Genomic DNA, 17,082 nt, shown 5'->3' with positions numbered 1-17,082 from the left:
GGTAATGGTGTTGCTGTTTGTGGTGTTGGTAATGGTGTGGCTGTGTTAACACCAGCGGGGCTGGTCTTTATGGTGGTGTGGGTAGTGGTGTTGCTGTGTTAACACCAGCGGAGCTGGTCTTTATGGTGGTGTGGGTAGTGGTGTTGCTGTTTGTTGTGTGGGTAATGGTGTGGCTGTTTGGTGGTGTGGGTAATGGTGTGGCTGTTTGTTGTGTGGGTAATGGTGTGGCTGTTTGTTGTGTGGGTAATGGTGTGGCTGTTTGGTGGTGTGGGTAATGGTGTGGCTGTTTGGTGGTGTGGGTAATGGTGTGGCTGTTTGGTGGTGTGGGTAATGGTGTGGCTGTTTGTTGTGTGGGTAATGGTGTGGCTGTTTGGTGGTGTGGGTAATGGTGTTGCTGTTTGTTGTGTGGGTAATGGTGTGGCTGTTTGGTGGTGTGGGTAATGGTGTTGCTGTTTGTGGTGTGGGTAATGGTGTGGCTGTTTGGTGGTGTGGGTAATGGTGTTGCTGTTTGTTGTGTGGGTAGGAGGAGGTGGCAGAATGGTTAAGACGCTCAGCTGCCAATACATAGAGTCCGTGAGGGTGTGGGTTCGAATCCCGCTCTCGCCCTTTCTCCTAAGTTTGACTGGAAAATCAAACTGAGCGTCTAGTCTTTCGGATGAGACGATAAACCGAGGTCCCATGTGCAGCACGCACTTGGCGCACTGAAAAAGAACCAATGGCAACGAGAGTGTTGTCCTCTGGCGAAATCACGTAAAATGAAATCCACTTTCACAGGTACACAAATATGTAAGCATGCACTCAAGGCCTGACTAAGCGCGTTGGGTTATGCTGCTGGTCAGGCATCTGCTCAACAGATGTGGTGTAGCGTGTATGGATTTGTCCGAACGCAGTGACGCCTCCTTGAGAAAGTGAAACTGAAACTGAAACTGTGTGGGTAATGGTGCTGCTGTTTGTTGTGTGGGTAATGCTGTGGCTGTGGCTGTGTTAACACCAGGGGGGCTGGCCTTCCTGGTGGTGTGGGTGGTGTTCCTGGCGCTGTGGTCCGTGCCCATGCTGCTGGTGGAGTACGGCACGGGCAGGTACACCCAGAGAGGAGTCATCACCTCCTTCCGCCACTTCCTGGGAGACAACTTCCTGTGGTGCGGTGCCTGGGTCTGTGTGGTCACCTTCATGATTGCGTGAGTGTTGGTGTTGGGGGTGTGTGTTGGTGTTGGGGGGTGTGTGTTGGTGTTGGGGGTGTGTGTTGGTGTTGTGTGAGTGTTGGTGTTGGGTGTGTGTGTTGGTGTTGTGTGAGTGTTGGTGTTGTGTGAGTGTTGGTGTTGGGTGTGTGTGTTGGTGATTGTGTGAGTGTTGGTGTTGGGGGTGTGTGTTGTGTGAGTGTTGGTGTTGGTGTTGTGTTGGTGCTGGTGTTGTGTTGTGTTGTGTTGGTGTTGTGTTGGTGTTGTGTGTAGTGTGTTGGTGTTGTGTTGGTGCTGGTGTTGTGTGAGTGTTGTGTCGGTGCTATGTGTTGGTGTTGTGTGAGTGTTGGTGTTGTGTGAGTGTTGGTGTTGTGCTGTGTCGGTGTTGTGTGTTGGTGTTGTGTGAGTGTTGGTGTTGTGTTGTGTGTTGGTGTTGTGTTGTGTGTTGTGTTGTGTGTTGGTGTTGTGTGTTGGTGTTGTGTGTTGGTTCTGGGGGTGTGATGGTGTTGTACTGGTGTTGCGTGTTGGTGTCGTGTTGGTGTCGTGTTGGTGTTGTGTTGGTGTGGTGTTGTGTTGGTGCTGCGGATGTGTTGGTGTTGTACTGGTGCTGTGTTTGTGTTTGTTGTGTTCGTGTTGTGTTGTGTTGTGTTGGTGTTGGTGTTGGTGTTGGTGCCGGTGTTGTGTTGTGTTGTGTTGTGTTGTGTTGGTGTTGGTGTTGGTGTTGGTGCCGGTGTTGTGTTGTGTTGTGTTGTGTTGTGTGTTGGGATATGTGTTGGTGTTGTGTTAGTGCTGGTGTTGTGTGAGAAAAGATTTCGAGACTGTGGATGTTCCTGGTTACTCCTGTGGTTGCGTGGTTAATGCATCTTGGTTGTTGGTCCGTGTGATTTTTTTTATGATTGTTTATGTAATACCTCTACATAGTGGAGCTTCCATTTTCACTCTTACGATCGCGTGTGAAATGTATCTTGAGTAAAAATCTGCGTGGTCACGTTTATGATTGTGTGAGTAATGTCTGTAGATTGTAATTCTGCGTGGTCGCTTGTATGATTGCGTGAGCTATGTCTCTAGGTTGCAAATCTGAGTGGTCGCTTGTATGATTGTGCGAATAAGGTCTCTACATTGCACATTTGCTTGGTCGCTTGTATGACTGCGCTGGTAATGTCTCTAGATTGTAAATCTGGGTGGTTGCTTGTATGATTGCGCTTTAATTGCGCGAGTAATGTCTCTAGATTGTAATTCTGCGAAATATCGCTTGCATGATTACGTGAGTAATTATGGTAATGAATAATAAAAGGACATTTGGTACGCCCAGTCCAATGATACAAAAGCCCCGGACGTTTACAATGAAAAATATAATGACGTACGCATACTCAAAACACACGAAATACACCCGCACGCACAGATCTTTCCGCTCCAACACAAACCCACACCAACTCCACACAAGATGTGGACACACACACACATGCGCGCAAGCAGATATTGCTCGTTCAAAGACATGTCTCTGGATTGTAAATTGCCTCGTTTTCCTTCTTCTGATTACCAGTTTACCATTCTAACATATCAGGAACGTTGTGCTTTGCAGGTCATATTACTCTGTGGTGCTGGGCTGGTGTTTCTATTACTTTGTGTATTACTGCGCCAACCCTTTGCCGGAAACAGCCGAAGAAAGCCGACAGATTTTCCGGGATTTTGCCGAGGTCAGTGTTTCGTGTCGTGTGGTAGAAAGAAAGAATCATGTTGGACGAAGTGGTTGAATGGTCATTCAGGGCAGGCGTGCTCTTCGTGAGTCTGAGTCATACTGAATTTCAGAATGAATCCTTTCCGACGGGTGCCATTGATTTATTCGTTGTGTTTTCCGCCCACCTAATTCTAATCCTGCTGCTACTGTATGTAAAAAAAAAGTTTGTTTGCTTGTTTGTTTCTTGGGCAGTGCTGGGTATTCGGGTTGTAGGAGGGTTTCTTTTTATTAGCAAAATGCAAAGATAAATAAAACATAGACTTTGATTTCCGTCCCTTCTGGCCTCTGATTGTCTATGTTTGATGATGATGATGGTGTCGACGACGACGACGACGATGACGTTGATGATGATAATGATGATGATGATGATCCGCTTCCTCCTACTCCTCCTCATTTTCATCATCCCTCTTCCTCATTGTCGTTGTCGTCGTTGTCGTTGTCGTTGTTGTCGTTGTTGTTGTTCTTCTTCTTCTTCCATCCTTCCCTCACTCTTTCCGTCCTTTCTTCTTTCCTTCTTTCTCTCCTTCTTTCCTTCCCTCCTCCCTCCATTTTTCTCTTTTTTTCTTTGTTTCCTTTCTCCATTCCCTTCCTTCCTCCCCTCCTTTCCCTCCTTCCTTCCTTCCTCCCTTCCTTTCCCTCCTTCCTTCCTTCCTCCCCGTATTCCCTCTCTTCCTTCCATCATTTCACTCTTTCCTTCCTTCCTTCCTTCCTTTCCCTCCTTCCTTCCTTCCTCCCTTCCTTCCTTCCTTTCCCTCCTTCCTTCCTTCCTCCCTGTACTCCCTTTCTTCCTTCCATCATTTCACTCTTTCCTTCCTTCCCTCCTTCCTTCCTTCCTCCCTGTACTCCCTTCCTCCCTGTACTCCCTCTCTTCCTTCCATCATTTCACTCCTTCCTTCCTTCCTTCCTGTACTCCCTTCCTTCCTTCCTTCCTTCCTGTACTCCCTTTCTTCCTTCCTTCCTTCCTTCCTGTACTCGCTTTCTTCCTTCCATCATTTCACTCTTTCCTTCCTTCCTTCCTTCCTTCCTTCCTTCCATCATTTAACTCCTTCCTTCCTTCCTGGCAGGACAGTTACTGGCCCGTGCTCACCCATGCCATCGCTCTCATCCTGGCAGGATTGGCCGTCAGCAAGGGAGTGAAAACGATCGAGAAAGTCAGCATGGTGTTAGTTCCCCTGTTCCTCCTCATCATTCTCTTCACTTTCGTGTGGGCGTTGACTCGCGACCATGCGGACTATGGCTTGAAGTTTCTCTTCTCTCCCAAGTGGGGTAAGGAATTTGTAAAGATTTCGTCGTTGTTAGCGTCGTCGGTGTCATCAGTTGTCATTGATATCGTCGTCATCGCCATTAGCTGTCAGGATTTGTGCCACCGTTATCATCAACCATCTAGCACTGTAATCATCATGTTCGTCACTGTCATCGTCAACGTCATCATCACCATCATCATTGTCGGTTATTGTCATCATCATTATCATCATCTTTCACTTCCTCCTCCTCCTCTTGTTCCTTCTTCTTGTTCTTGTCTTGTCTCGTCTTGTCTTGTCTTGTCTTGTCTCGTCTCGTCTTTCTCGTCTTGCCTTCTGCTTCTGCTTCTTGTTCTGGTTCTTCTTGTCTTGTTTTTCTTTCCTCTACTTCGTTTTCTTCTTCTTTCTTTCTTGTCATGTCATGTGTTGTCGTGCCTTGTCATGTCATGTTGTGTTGTCATGTCATGTGTTGTCGTGCCATGTCATGTCATGTGCTGTCGTGCCTTGTCATGTCATGTGTTGTCATGTCACCTCGTGCGTTGTCATGTCTCGTCATGTAGTTTGTGATCATGCCTCGTCATGTAGTGTGTTGTCATGTCTTGTGTTGTCATATCGTGTCGTGTGTTGTCGTGTCTTGTCGTGTGCTGTCTTGCCATGTCGTGTGTTGTCATGTCTTGTGTTGTCATGTCACGTGTTGTCATGTCTCGTCGTGTCTTGCCACGCCATGTGTTGTCATGTCGTGTCATGTATTGTCATGTCGTGTCACGTGTTGTCATGCCTTGTCATGTCACGTGTTGTCATGTCTTGTCGTGTCTTGTCACGCCATGTGTTGTCATGTCTTGTCACGTCATGTGTTGTCATGTCTTGTCACGTCATCTGTCGTCATGTCTTGTCGTGTCTTGTCACGTCATGTGTTGTCATGTCTTGTCATGTCTCGTCACATCATGTGTTGTCATGTTTTGCCACGTCATGTCTGCCTGTAGCTGCTGTCATTTCGACTATTCTGCATGATTTGTCGTGCAAGGAGTGAAAGTCTGAAGTGTGATGGTGTTGTTCCCCTGTCACTTCATGTTTCACTTCGGTGGCCGTGACCGGCCTGGGGAATGCTTGAAGTTTCGTCTCTGCCAAGGGGTGTAAGGAATTTGGGATTCGTCGTTGTTAGCGTCGTCGGTCTCAGTTGTCATTGATATCGTGTATCGCCATTACTGTCAGGATTTGGCACCGTTATCATCACCACTAGCACTGTAATCGATCATGTTCGTGCACTGTCATCGTCAACGTCATCATCACAATTATGTCGGTTATCGTCATCATCATCATCACATCATCTTTCACTTCCTCCTCCTCCTCTTGTTCCTTCTTCTTGTTCTTGTCTTGTCTCGTCTTGTCTTGTCTTGTCTTGTCTCGTCTCGTCTTTCTCGTCTTGCCTTCTTCTGCTTCTGCTTCTTGTTCTGGTTCTTCTTGTCTTGTCTTTCTTTCCTCTTCTTCGTTTTCTTCTTCTTTTCTTTTCTTGTCATGTCATGTGTTGTCATGTCATGTGTTGTCGTGCCTTGTCATGTCATGTGTTGTCATGTCATGTGCTGTCGTGCCTTGTCATGTCATGTGCTGTCGTGCCTTGTCATGTCATGTGTTGTCATGTCACCTCGTGCGTTGTCATGTCTCGTCATGTAGTTTGTTGTCATGACTCGTCATGTAGTGTGTTGTCATGTCTTGTGTTGTCATATCGTGTCGTGTGTTGTCGTGTCTTGTCGTGTGCTGTCTTGCCATGTCGTGTGTTGTCATGTCTTGTGTTGTCATGTCACGTGTTGTCATGTCTCGTCGTGTCTTGCCACGCCATGTGTTGTCATGTCGTGTCGTGTCATGTATTGTCATGTCGTGTCACGTGTTGTCATGCCTTGTGTTGTCATGTCACGTGTTGTCATGTCTTGTCGTGTCTTGTCACGCCATGTGTTGTCATGTCTTGTCACGTCATGTGTTGTCATGTCATGTCTTGTCACGTCATCTGTCGTCATGTCTTGTCGTGTCTTGTCACGTCATGTGTTGTCATGTCTTGTCATGTCTCGTCACATCATGTGTTGTCATGTTTTGCCACGTCATGTCTCGTCATGTAGTGTGCTGTCATGTTTCGTCATGTAGATTGTTGTCATGCTTTGTCTTTGTCGTGTCATGTGTTGTCGTGTCATGTCGTGTCTTGCCATGTGTTGTCATGTCTTGTCATGTCATGTGTTGTCACGCCATGTCACGCCACGTCACCAGAGTCTTTAGGGGAGCCCAGAACGTGGGTGGACGCCCTGAGCCAGAACGCCTTCGACACGGGAGCGGGCATGGGCCTGATGATCCCGTACTCCTCCTTCATGACCAGAACCCACGCCGTAGTCAAATACGGCACCGTCCTTCCCGCTGCAAATAACCTCGTCAGGTCGGTTGTAGGGGGCTGTGGGGGCTGGGGTGGGGTGTGGGGGGTCGGGGTGAGGGTGTGGGGGGTATGGGTGGAAGGTGGGTGGAGGGGGCGTGCTCTTTTTTCAACGGGAACGGGTGAGGGGAAGGGTGGTGGTTTGTTGGAGGGTGGGTGTGTTGGTTTTGGTTGACTTGGTTGTTGTTGTTGTTGTTGTTGTTGACGAATATTGTTTTATGTTTTGTTTTGTTTTTTTCCTCCTCCTCTTCTTCTCCTCCTTCTCCTCCTCCTCCTTCTCCTCCTCTTCTTCTTGTCTCCCTCCGTCCCTCCCCAGAGAGAGAGAGAGAGAGAGAGAGAGAGAGAGAGAGAGAGAGAGAGTGTTCTGTGTTTTTTTTTTCCTATGTTGTTTATGAATACCATGCTTGTGCCTACGTGTGTGTGTGTGTGTGTGTGTGTGTGTGTGTGTGTGTGTGTGTGTGTGTGTGTGTGTGTGTGTGTGTGTGGGTGTGTGTATCTTGTTATTACCATGCTTTTGCTTTTATGTAGTATTGTATACGCATGCATTGTACTTTAAGTAGAATTGTGTAGTGCATGCAGTGACATATATATATAATGTAGCATTGTGTAGTGCATGCAGTGACATATATATATATAATGTAGTATTGTGTAGTGCAGACCCTGTTTCAGGGCGGGGACTGGATGAAAAAAAAGCGCGCCAGTGCTTATCTATTATCCTCGATAATAAAGAATTTGTCTTGTCTTCTCTCTCTCTCTCTCTCTTGTTTTTGAAAAAAAAGCGCGCCAGTGCTTATATATTATCCTCGATAATAAAGAATTTGTCTTGTCTTCTCTCTCTCTCTCTCTCTCTCTCTCTCTCTCTCTCTCTCCCTCTTTCTCTCTCTCCCCCCTCTCTCTCTCTTGTTTTTGAAAAAAAAGCGCGCCAGTGCTTATCTATTATCCTCGATAATAAAGAATTTGTCTTGTCTTCTCTCTCTCTCTCTCTCCCTCTTTCTCTCTCTCCCCCCCTCTCTCTCTCTTGTTTTTGAAAAAAAAAGCGCGCCAGTGCTTATCTATTATCCTTGATAATAAAGAATTTGTCTTGTCTTCTCTCTCTCTCTCTCTCTCTCTCTCTCTCTCTCTTGTTTTTGAAAGCGTCCTGCCATGCTGCCCCTCAGGTATCTTCTTGAGAAACTGAAACTAACAGGTTAGGGTGGCGGGCGTTCTGGATGACTGGTTGGTCATTGGTCAGTTTCAGTTTCAGTTTTCAGTAGCTCAAGGAGGCGTCACTGCGTTCGGACAAATCCATATACGCTAAAACCCACATCTGCCAAGCAGATGCCTGACATGACCAGCAGCGTAACCCAACGCGCTTAGTCAGGCCTTGAGAGAAAAAAAAAAAGAAAGAAAAAAAAAACATAATAAAAGAACTACTACTGCTACTACTAATAATAATATGTATAAGGCGCAAAAAATTGACGCAGTCAACTATAAGCGTACAAAAAAAAAAAAAAAAGGTCATTAATTGGTCATCTGTTCGTTTCTCAGTTCTTTTTATGCTGAGCGACTGGTTGATGTAGTAGTGGATCAGGCGCAGCAGTTGGGTTCCGTTACGCTGCTGGTCAGGCATCTGCTTGGCAGATGTGGTGTAGCGTATATATATGGATTTTACCCAACGCAGTGACGCCTCCTTGAACTACTGATACTGATACTGATACTGCAGCAGTCAACACTGCGCATCAGATGGTCAGAACTAACAGTCGTGGTTTTTTTGTGTTTTTTTTTCCACACTGGGGAAGAAATGAAAATAGAAAAAGAAAGAAAGAAACAAACAAACAACCCCCCCAAAAAAACAACAACAACAACAAACAAACAACAAAACAAAACAAACAACGAAAACAAACAAAGAAACAAACAAAAAAACAACAAAAAACAAAAAAACCAAAAAAACCCAGAAGATCGACAATGCATCATTCTAGTTTGGTGAGATTGTGTCGACGACTTCAACTGATTAACCAGCAGTGTGATTTCAAACTAAAAAAAAACCCAACTCAGCTAGCTTCCTTTTGTCTTTCTTGACGATGACTATATTTGATTTGAATAGCTGATTGATTGAATGATTGACTGATTACTTATCTGATTGATATATCTGTTTATTTGAATATTCTAATTGCTGTTATTGTTTGTTATCGATTCCTTTATTTGTTTGTTTGTTGATGAAGACAGCGGTGATCGTTGTGGTGGTTGGGGTTGTGAAGGTGATGATGATGACGACGACGACGACGATGATGATGACAATGATGATAATGATGATGACGACGACTACGAAGAAGACGATGATGATGATGATGATGACGACAACGAAGACGACAAAAACGGCAACGACGACAACGATGATGATGATGATGATGATGATGATCCTCTTCCTACTCCTCATCACCATAACGACGACGACGACGACGACGAGGACGACAACGATGAATGATAATGATGATGATGATGACGACAACGACGACAACGATGATGATGATGATGATGATCCTCTTCCTACTCCTCATCACCATAACGACGACGACGACGACGACGAGGACGACAACGATGAATGATAATGATGATGATGATGACGACGACGACGACGATGATGATAATGATGATGATGATGACGACGACGACGACGACGATGAAGACGGCAACCATGATGATAATGATGATGATGATGATGATGATGACGACGACGATGATGACCCTGCTATGTTCAGCCTGATCGCGGCGATGACAGTGTTCAGCACTGTGTTCTCCTCGCTCATCACGTCCCAGCCTGCCATGACTCGGGAACAGGTGGTGGACATCCTTAAAGACAGCGGTCCCGCCAGTACCGGGATCACCTTTATCTGGTCAGTGTGTGTGTGTGTGTGTGTGTGTGTGTGTGTGTGTGTGTGTGTGTGTGTGTGTGTGTGTGTGTGTGTGTGTGTGTGTGTGTGTGTGTGTGTGTGTGTGTGTGTGTGTGTGTGTGTGTGTGTGTGACTCGGGGTGGTGGACGTCCTTAAAGACAGCGGTCCTGCCAGTACCGGTATCACCTTTATCTGGTCAGTGTGTGTGTGTGTGTGTGTGTGTGTGTGTGTGTGTGTGTGTGTGTGTGTGTGTCTGTGTGTCTGTGTGTGTCTGTGTCTCTGTGTCTGTGAGTGTGTGTGCATGTAGGGGGTGGGGGGTGGGCGGGGGTGGGCGATTATGCTTAGGCCTGTAGGTATTTTTCCAAAAGAGGGGGAGTGTGGGATATGGGTGTGTGTGTTGGGGGTGGGGGGGGGGGGGGTGAAGAAGTTGTGTTAGGGCTTTTGATTAGTGTGAATGAATGAAAGTTGTTCTTCTGTGATGCCTCTTATTTTTTTTTGTGAACTATGGAAGTGCCGCTTTTTGGTTTAAATCTTGTCTTACTCTGGTGATATTTGATTTTTAAATGAACTATGATCTTTGTAGTTGCATACTTTGTGAAGAGAGAGACAGAGAGAGAGAGAGAGAGAGAGAGAGAGAGAGAGTGTATGTGTGCGTGTGTGTGCGCAGGGGTGTGTGTGTGTGTGTGTGTGTGTGAAGATGTGCAATGTGGCTTGGCTGACTGAAATGGAGAGGCACATAAATTTCAGTAATCTGTATATTTGTATATATAGCTATTTCCATTTGGTGCCATTTAATTTATCTTTTTATTTTCTATTCATTTTATTTGTTTGTTGTTTTCTTCTTATATTGGACATGTGCTGCTGCCAAAAAGAAAATCTCTGTACCAAAGTATAGACAATAAAGTTTGTGTATTGTGTATTGTATTGTTTATTGCATTGTATAGTTGTTGTTGTTGTTATTGTTTTGTTGCTGTTGCTGTTGTTGTTGTTTTCTTATTATTATTCTGGGTATAGTTGCTGTTGCTGTTGTTGTTCTTCTTCTTCTTCTTAATCTGGGTATGGTTGTTTGTTGTTGTTATTGTTGTTGCTGTTGTTGTTGTTGTTGTTTTCTTCTTCTTCTTCTCCTCCTCCTCCTCCTCCTCATCATCATCACCACCACCACCACCATCATCATCATCATCTGGCAGGGCTGTGTGTGCCCAGGGTTCCGGTGCTGTTTGAGACAGTGGGCACTCTGGGTCACGTGGTCTGTGTCCTCTTCTTCCTCTGCCTCTCCTTCGCCGGACTTACCTCCCTTATCTCCAACATGGAACTGACCGCCTGTACGCTGGACGATTTCGGCTGTAAGTCATGTTGGTGGTGTTGTTGTTGTTGTTGGTGGTGGTGGGGTTGATGGTGTTGGTGTTGATGGTGTTGTTGTTGTTGTTGGTGGTGGTGTTGGTGGTGTTGGTGTTGCTGTTGTTGTTGTTGGTGGTGTTGGTGTTGGTAGTGGTAGTGGTGATGGTGTTGGTGGTGTTGTTGTTGGTGGTGTTGGTGTTGGTGGTGTTGGTGTTGGTGTTATTGGTGGTAGTGTTGTGTGTTGTTGTTGTTGTTGGTGTTGTTGTTGTTATTGGTGGTGTTGTTGTTATTGGTGTTGTTGTTGTTGCTGTTGTTGTTGGTGGTGGTGTTGCTGCTGATGGTGTTAGGTAAATCAACCTTGACACAGGTTTTTGGACAGTGTAGGATGTGCGTGAATATCACATCTACAATACCCACAACATGTGTCAAGTTCATTTTGCAGTGTTCACATATCAGTGTTGTGACACAGCTCATGCCTATATGTTTTGTTTGAAGGTGAACGTCGTTTCTGTTCGTTTTGCAGTGTTCACATCACATGTCAGTATTGTGACACAGCTGATTTCTGTAGGCTTTGTTTGTAGGTGTGCGTCTTTTCTGTTTGTTTTGCAGTGTTCACATGTCAGCATTGTGACAAGCTGATTCCTGTAGGTTTTATTTGAAGGTGTGCGTCTTTTCTGTTCGTTTTGCAGTGTTCACATCACATGTCAGTATTGTGACACAGCTGATTCCTGTATGCTTTGTTTGTAGGTGTGCGTCTTTTCTGTTTGTTTTGCAGTGTTCACATCACTTGTCAGTATTGTGACACAGCTGATTCCTGTAGGCTTTGTTTGTAGGTGTGCATCTTTTCTGTTCGTTTTGCAGTGTTCACATCACATGTCAGTATTGTGACACAGCTCATGCCTATATGTTTTGTTTGAAGGTGAACGTCGTTTCTGTTTGTTTTGCAGTATTCACATCACATGTCAGTATTGCGACACAGCTGATTCCTGTATGCTTTGTTTGAAGGTGTGCATCTTTTCTGTTCGTTTTGCAGTGTTCACATCACATGTCAGTATTGTGACACAGCTGATTCCTGTAGGCTTTGTTTGAAGGTGTGCATCTTTTCTGTTCGTTTTGCAGTGTTCACATGACAGTGTTGTGACAGCTCATCCCTGTTGGGTTTGTTTGAAGGTGAACGTCGTTTCTGTTTGTTTTGCAGTGTTCACATCACATGTCAGTGTTGTGACATAGTTCATTCCTGTAGGCTTTGTTTGAAGGTGTGCATCTTTTCTGTTCGTTTTGCAGTGTTCACATCACTTGTCAGTATTGTGACACAGCTGATTCCTGTAGGCTTTGTTTGTAGGTGTGCGTCTTTCCTGTTTGTTTTGCAGTGTTCATATCACATGTCAGTATTGTGACACAGTTCATTCCTGTAGAGTTTGTTTGTAGGTGTATGTCTTTTCTGTTTGTTTTGCAGTGTTCACATGTCAGCATTGTGACAAGCTGATTCCTGTAGGTTTTATTTGAAGGTGTACGTCTTTTCTGTTTGTTTTGCAGTGTTCATATGTCAGTATTGTGATACAGCTGATTCCTGTAGGCTTTGTTTGTAGGTGTACGTCTTATTCTGTTTCGTGCGTTGATCATCGTTGTTGACGGGAGCAATAGCCGAGTGGTTAAAGCGTTGGACTTTCAATCTGAGGGTCCCGGGTTCAAATCACGGTGACGGCGCCTGGTGGGTAAAGGGTGGAGATTTTTACGATCTCCCAGGTCAACATATGTGCAGACCTGCTAGTGCCTGAACCCCCTTCGTGTGTATATGCAAGCAGAAGATCAAATACGCACGTTAAAGATCCTGTAATCCATGTCAGCGTTCGTTGGGTTATGGAAACAAGAAAATACCCAGCATGCACACCCCCGAAAACGGAGTATGGCTGCCTACATGGCGGGGTAAAAACGGTCATACACGTAAAAGCCCACTCGTGTGCATACGAGTGAACGCAGAAGAGAAGAAGGAGATCATCGTTGATTATTTGATTTGATGTGGCAGTGGGGCGGAGATGGAGCATGCCAGTGACGGTCTTGTTGACGTACCTCATGGGGCTGATGTCTGCCCTGAACATTGACGTCCTCACCAACCAGGTGAGTGTGTGTGTGTGTGTGTGTGTGTGTGTGTGTGTGTGTGTGTGTGTGTGTGTGTGTGTGTGTCTGTGTGTTTGTCTGTCTGTGTCTGTGTCTGTGTACCTGTGTGAGTTTTTTTTAATTATTTTTTTTATATTTGTGCCTCTGAGTTACTTTTCATGTATCTTTTATATAGAAAGCAACAGTGACTTGAGGCTGCACGCTATCAGAGCAGCAAACAGTTATTCGCATTTGTGTACTGTAGACACAGACCTAACGAACCATTGCCCGAGGTTATAGAGACACTTCCTTTCTTTTGATCGAGCTATTTGTTTCAACATTTGTTGTTGTTATTCGATTTATTTATGTGTTTGCTTTTGTTAAGGATGTTGTGTGAGTTTTACGCTTTTTTTCCCCACTTCGATTGATTTGTTAATTCGCTATTTATTGTGTATTTTATTTGTTGGTTTAGTATTTATTGGGATTTTTGTGTTTTCAATAGGACTTTGTGTGGGGTTTCGCTCTGGTCATAAGTGGCCTGATGCTGCAAGGAATGGTCATCAGTTACGGGGTGTCCAGTTTCAGAAGTATGGTGGTCAACGACTTTGGTTTGGACGACTGGAAACTGCCCAAAGTGTGGGAATATCTCGTCAAGTGAGTCTCGCACTTGTTTGTCTATCGATCTGTTTATTTATTTAACTGTTCATTTGTTTACTTATTCATTCATTTTTTGATTGATTGATTGATTGATTCATCCATTTACTTATCTATTCATTGATTCATTTTGATTCATATATCATTTATTTATTTATGTATTGATCTGTTCATTTACTGCCCTGTATCCCATTTGGCATGTAGGGCAGTAACGAAGAGCCGCCACTGTTGTCTGTTTTGGGGCCAGTCACTGAACGGTGCCCCAGGTGCCCCAGGTGTGCTTCAGGGTTTGAAGTTCTCCTTCCATTGTTCTGCACCAGAATACAGAATTCATTATTATTTATTCATTTCTTTATGCCGGCAAATAAAACCAACTATCCATACCAGCCACTCGGCCAGTCTACTAACCAGTCAACTATCCAGTCAATCAATCAGTCAGTCATTGAATCAGTTAGTTAATTATCAAGGACCCAAAATACCAGTCGATCAGGTCAACGCATTATCGTATATAATAGTCATTCTTGGCCGTCAGAACAGCAGAGGAGGTAACTGCTGTCCCGACTTTCTGGGCTAGAATATGATGAGAGTGGAGAGTGTCTTGCCCAAGTTATCCCCACTCTCTCGGTCAAGAGGGTTTTAGGGCAGTCAGTGTTGGGATGGTTCCAAAAGACAAAACTGCTCCCCCCCCCCCCCCGAACCCCACCCCCGCCCCCAAGGCTGCAGCACTAAGAGCTAGTGAAACTTTGCCTCCCAGTTTGAGAGTCACAGTCCTTCATAGAAGACTACGCTGACAATGATTTCCTATTGCAATGGAGAAACCATTGATGATGCAGCTCCCACTTTGCTCAGTGTTGGCCCAACTGTGAACTTATTTCAGGTTCATACTACCGTCGGAAGCAGTGCTGATCATTGTCTGGTGGGCCATTGACCTCATCTCTGACCACTCCGACACAGGAGAAGCCAAGTGGTACCAGCTAGGCCGCGAAACCTTCATGGTCACGATAGTACAGGTAATTGAGTGTGTGTGTGTGTGTGTGTGTGTGTGTGTGTGTGTGTGTGTGTGTGTGTGTGTGTGTGTCTGTGTTGATAGAATAGTATAGAATATTTTATTGTCATAAAACATTAAGGTTTATAAGACACAATTAAAAAAACAAATAGACATGAGCATATTACGAAACATTCATAAACAAATTTCGCCAGCTTTGGTTGTAATTCTTTTAGTAGGATTAATTCACTAGACTTGGCATTTGGACGTTATATATCGATTAGGGATCTGTTTCTATGAATGTTGTATTTTACACAATTGTCTAAAAGGTGTATCTCGTCTTCTGCGGAACTGTTACAGGTATCACACAGTCTTTGGTCTTTCGGTGTTTTTTGTTTGTTTGTTTGTTTGTTTTTTTTTAATTTATTTTTTATATACCTTCCCTGTTCGATTTGTAAGTCACGTGCGCTGATTATGTGTGTGTGTGTGTGTGTGTGTGTGTGTGTGTGTGTGTGTGTGTTGTTTTGACCTACAGTCCTTGTTCTTTTCTTTCTTCTGTCCTCATCTCCCCCCTTCACCCACCATCCCTCTCTCTTTTCCATAACTTTTATCTTCCTTTTCTCTCTCTTTCTCTCTCTCTCTCTGTGTGATGATTATCATTCGTAGTAGTAGCAGTAGATGTAGCAGTGTTAACAAAAATATTATTGTTGTGTCGTTATCGTTAATGTTGCTACTGTTATTGTTGTCACAAGGACAGACTGGAAGACTAGGCGATGCCTAAAATCTTTATCCTTGAGTCATCAAGTTTTTGGATCTCTCTTTCTCTCTCTATCTCTCTCTCTCTCCACACACACACACACACACACACACACACACACACACACACATATATATATATATATATATATATATATATATATATATCGGGAGTCCCAAAAAAAGTGAACCGCTTTTTGACAAGTATTTTCTCAGTGATAGAGAAACCGAATTCAATGAAAAATTTCACACAGTAACCTTAGGGTATCATCAACAAGACTGCAAAATATCTAAAAGTTCGGACGCAGATTGTGAGAGTATTGTCAAATTCAAAACAGCATGTCAAAAAATCCAACATCAGAGGAAAACACTTATTTCAGTTTATGCTCAATGTGGCCTCCATCTTCCTCCACGTCTAAACGAAGCCGTTTCTTCCAAGCAGAAATGCTTTTACGTATTTCTTCCACCGATATCTCCTCCAAAGACATGATTATCCTGTCCTTTAACGCCTGCTCGGTCAATTTGTCTCTCACTCCCCGGTAAACTTTCTCCTCCAGAGAGTCCCACATGGCATAATCTATTGGGTTACAGTCAGGACTTTGTGGAGGCCATTCATCCTTCAATGAATTCGGTTTCTTTATCACTGAGAAAATACTTGTCAAAAAACGGTTCACTTTTTTTGGGGACACCCGATATAATTAATTATCACCTCCTCCCTCCACCCTACCCACCCCTCAAGCCCTCTCCTTCAACACCACAGTGACAAAACAGCTGCCGTTTAAATTATTTCTACCCAGTGGGAGGGTTCCACGTCAGAATCATGGTTCGAGTGTGTGTGCTCGCTGTCTGGGCATCAGTTCGTGTCTGACTCGTCTGGGTGTCTGTCGCTTACATCACAGCTCGCATCACTCGGTCAGTGATGCGAGTTTTTGTTCGCGTAACCGGTTTCAGTTTTAACCCTCTTCGTGGGATACCCGATGTATGACACAGTCAAAAGTCTCTTGCAGTTACATAATTTCTGTACATGGATGTGTCTGTTACCTGTTTTGTTTCCTGGATACGATGGATATAATTATACTTCTGTGTTTCCAACAGACAATCCGCGATAGCTCTGCCGTTACTGATACAAGATTGGCGCCCTCACTCCGCGAAGCTGACTACGAGTTTTTGCACATGTCAACCCCTAACAAGGAGCTAGTGTTTGTGTCAGTGTCATGGATTTTAAACACAGTTCGCCTCTCCTTTTCCCCACTACCTTTTCCAGTGGACGGGGTTGCTGCTGCTGCTGCTGACAGTGAACTTGGGTGTCAGCTGTTACCGTCGTCGGGCACGGGCAAAACGAAACGACGAAGACTCAGCAACGATGGAGTCCAGCAGTCTACTGCCGTCAAGAGACATTCCCATCACATCCTCCAGAGGTCGATCCTCCACCTCCAGCCACCAGACCTCTGTGAAGAGGCTGGAGATCGGTGTATAAGATGGGTTGGGGGTGGGAGGAGGGGTACATGTAGACTGATGTGCAGACAGGAGCGAGATTCGAAATTGGGTGGGATTGAGGAGAGGTGGGGGAGTGGGGGAGGGGGGGGGGGGGGGGGGAGGAAAAAGAGGAGGGGAGGAGGAAGAAGACTGGGATGTGTATGGGGGAGTGGGGTGGAGGAGAGAGTGAATGAATTTTCTTTTAATGAGGGACGTTGAATAAGGATGCATATAAGAGAGAGAGAGAGAGAGGTCACATTTCACTTTTTTTTTTTTTTGGGGGGGGGGGGGGGGGGGGGGGGGGGGGGGGGGGGGGGGGGGGGGGTAAAGGGGGTG

At 45.0% G+C, this 17,082-nt stretch overlaps 1 protein-coding gene across 1 annotated transcript in view; it reads left to right on the top strand.

Moving 5' to 3' along the window:
* LOC143290723 (putative sodium-dependent transporter YocR) overlaps positions 1-16,747 on the top strand; it is a 19,618-nt gene extending 2,871 nt beyond the window's left edge. Inside the window, exons 3-12 of the mRNA XM_076600239.1 lie at positions 995-1,178; positions 2,761-2,875; positions 3,981-4,182; positions 6,414-6,576; positions 9,309-9,443; positions 10,644-10,783; positions 12,805-12,896; positions 13,378-13,529; positions 14,407-14,539; positions 16,535-16,747. Of these exons, the coding sequence (XP_076456354.1) occupies positions 995-1,178; positions 2,761-2,875; positions 3,981-4,182; positions 6,414-6,576; positions 9,309-9,443; positions 10,644-10,783; positions 12,805-12,896; positions 13,378-13,529; positions 14,407-14,539; positions 16,535-16,747 (1,529 nt within the window). The remainder of the gene's footprint in view (positions 1-994; positions 1,179-2,760; positions 2,876-3,980; positions 4,183-6,413; positions 6,577-9,308; positions 9,444-10,643; positions 10,784-12,804; positions 12,897-13,377; positions 13,530-14,406; positions 14,540-16,534) is intronic.
* Positions 16,748-17,082: the final 335 nt, after the last annotated feature.

Source organism: Babylonia areolata, chromosome 16, assembly GCF_041734735.1.
Source record: "Babylonia areolata isolate BAREFJ2019XMU chromosome 16, ASM4173473v1, whole genome shotgun sequence".
Classification (NCBI taxonomy): domain Eukaryota; kingdom Metazoa; phylum Mollusca; class Gastropoda; order Neogastropoda; family Buccinidae; genus Babylonia; species Babylonia areolata.
Note: the sequence above shows the minus strand (reverse complement) of the source record. Positions and strands in the feature narration are given on the sequence as shown.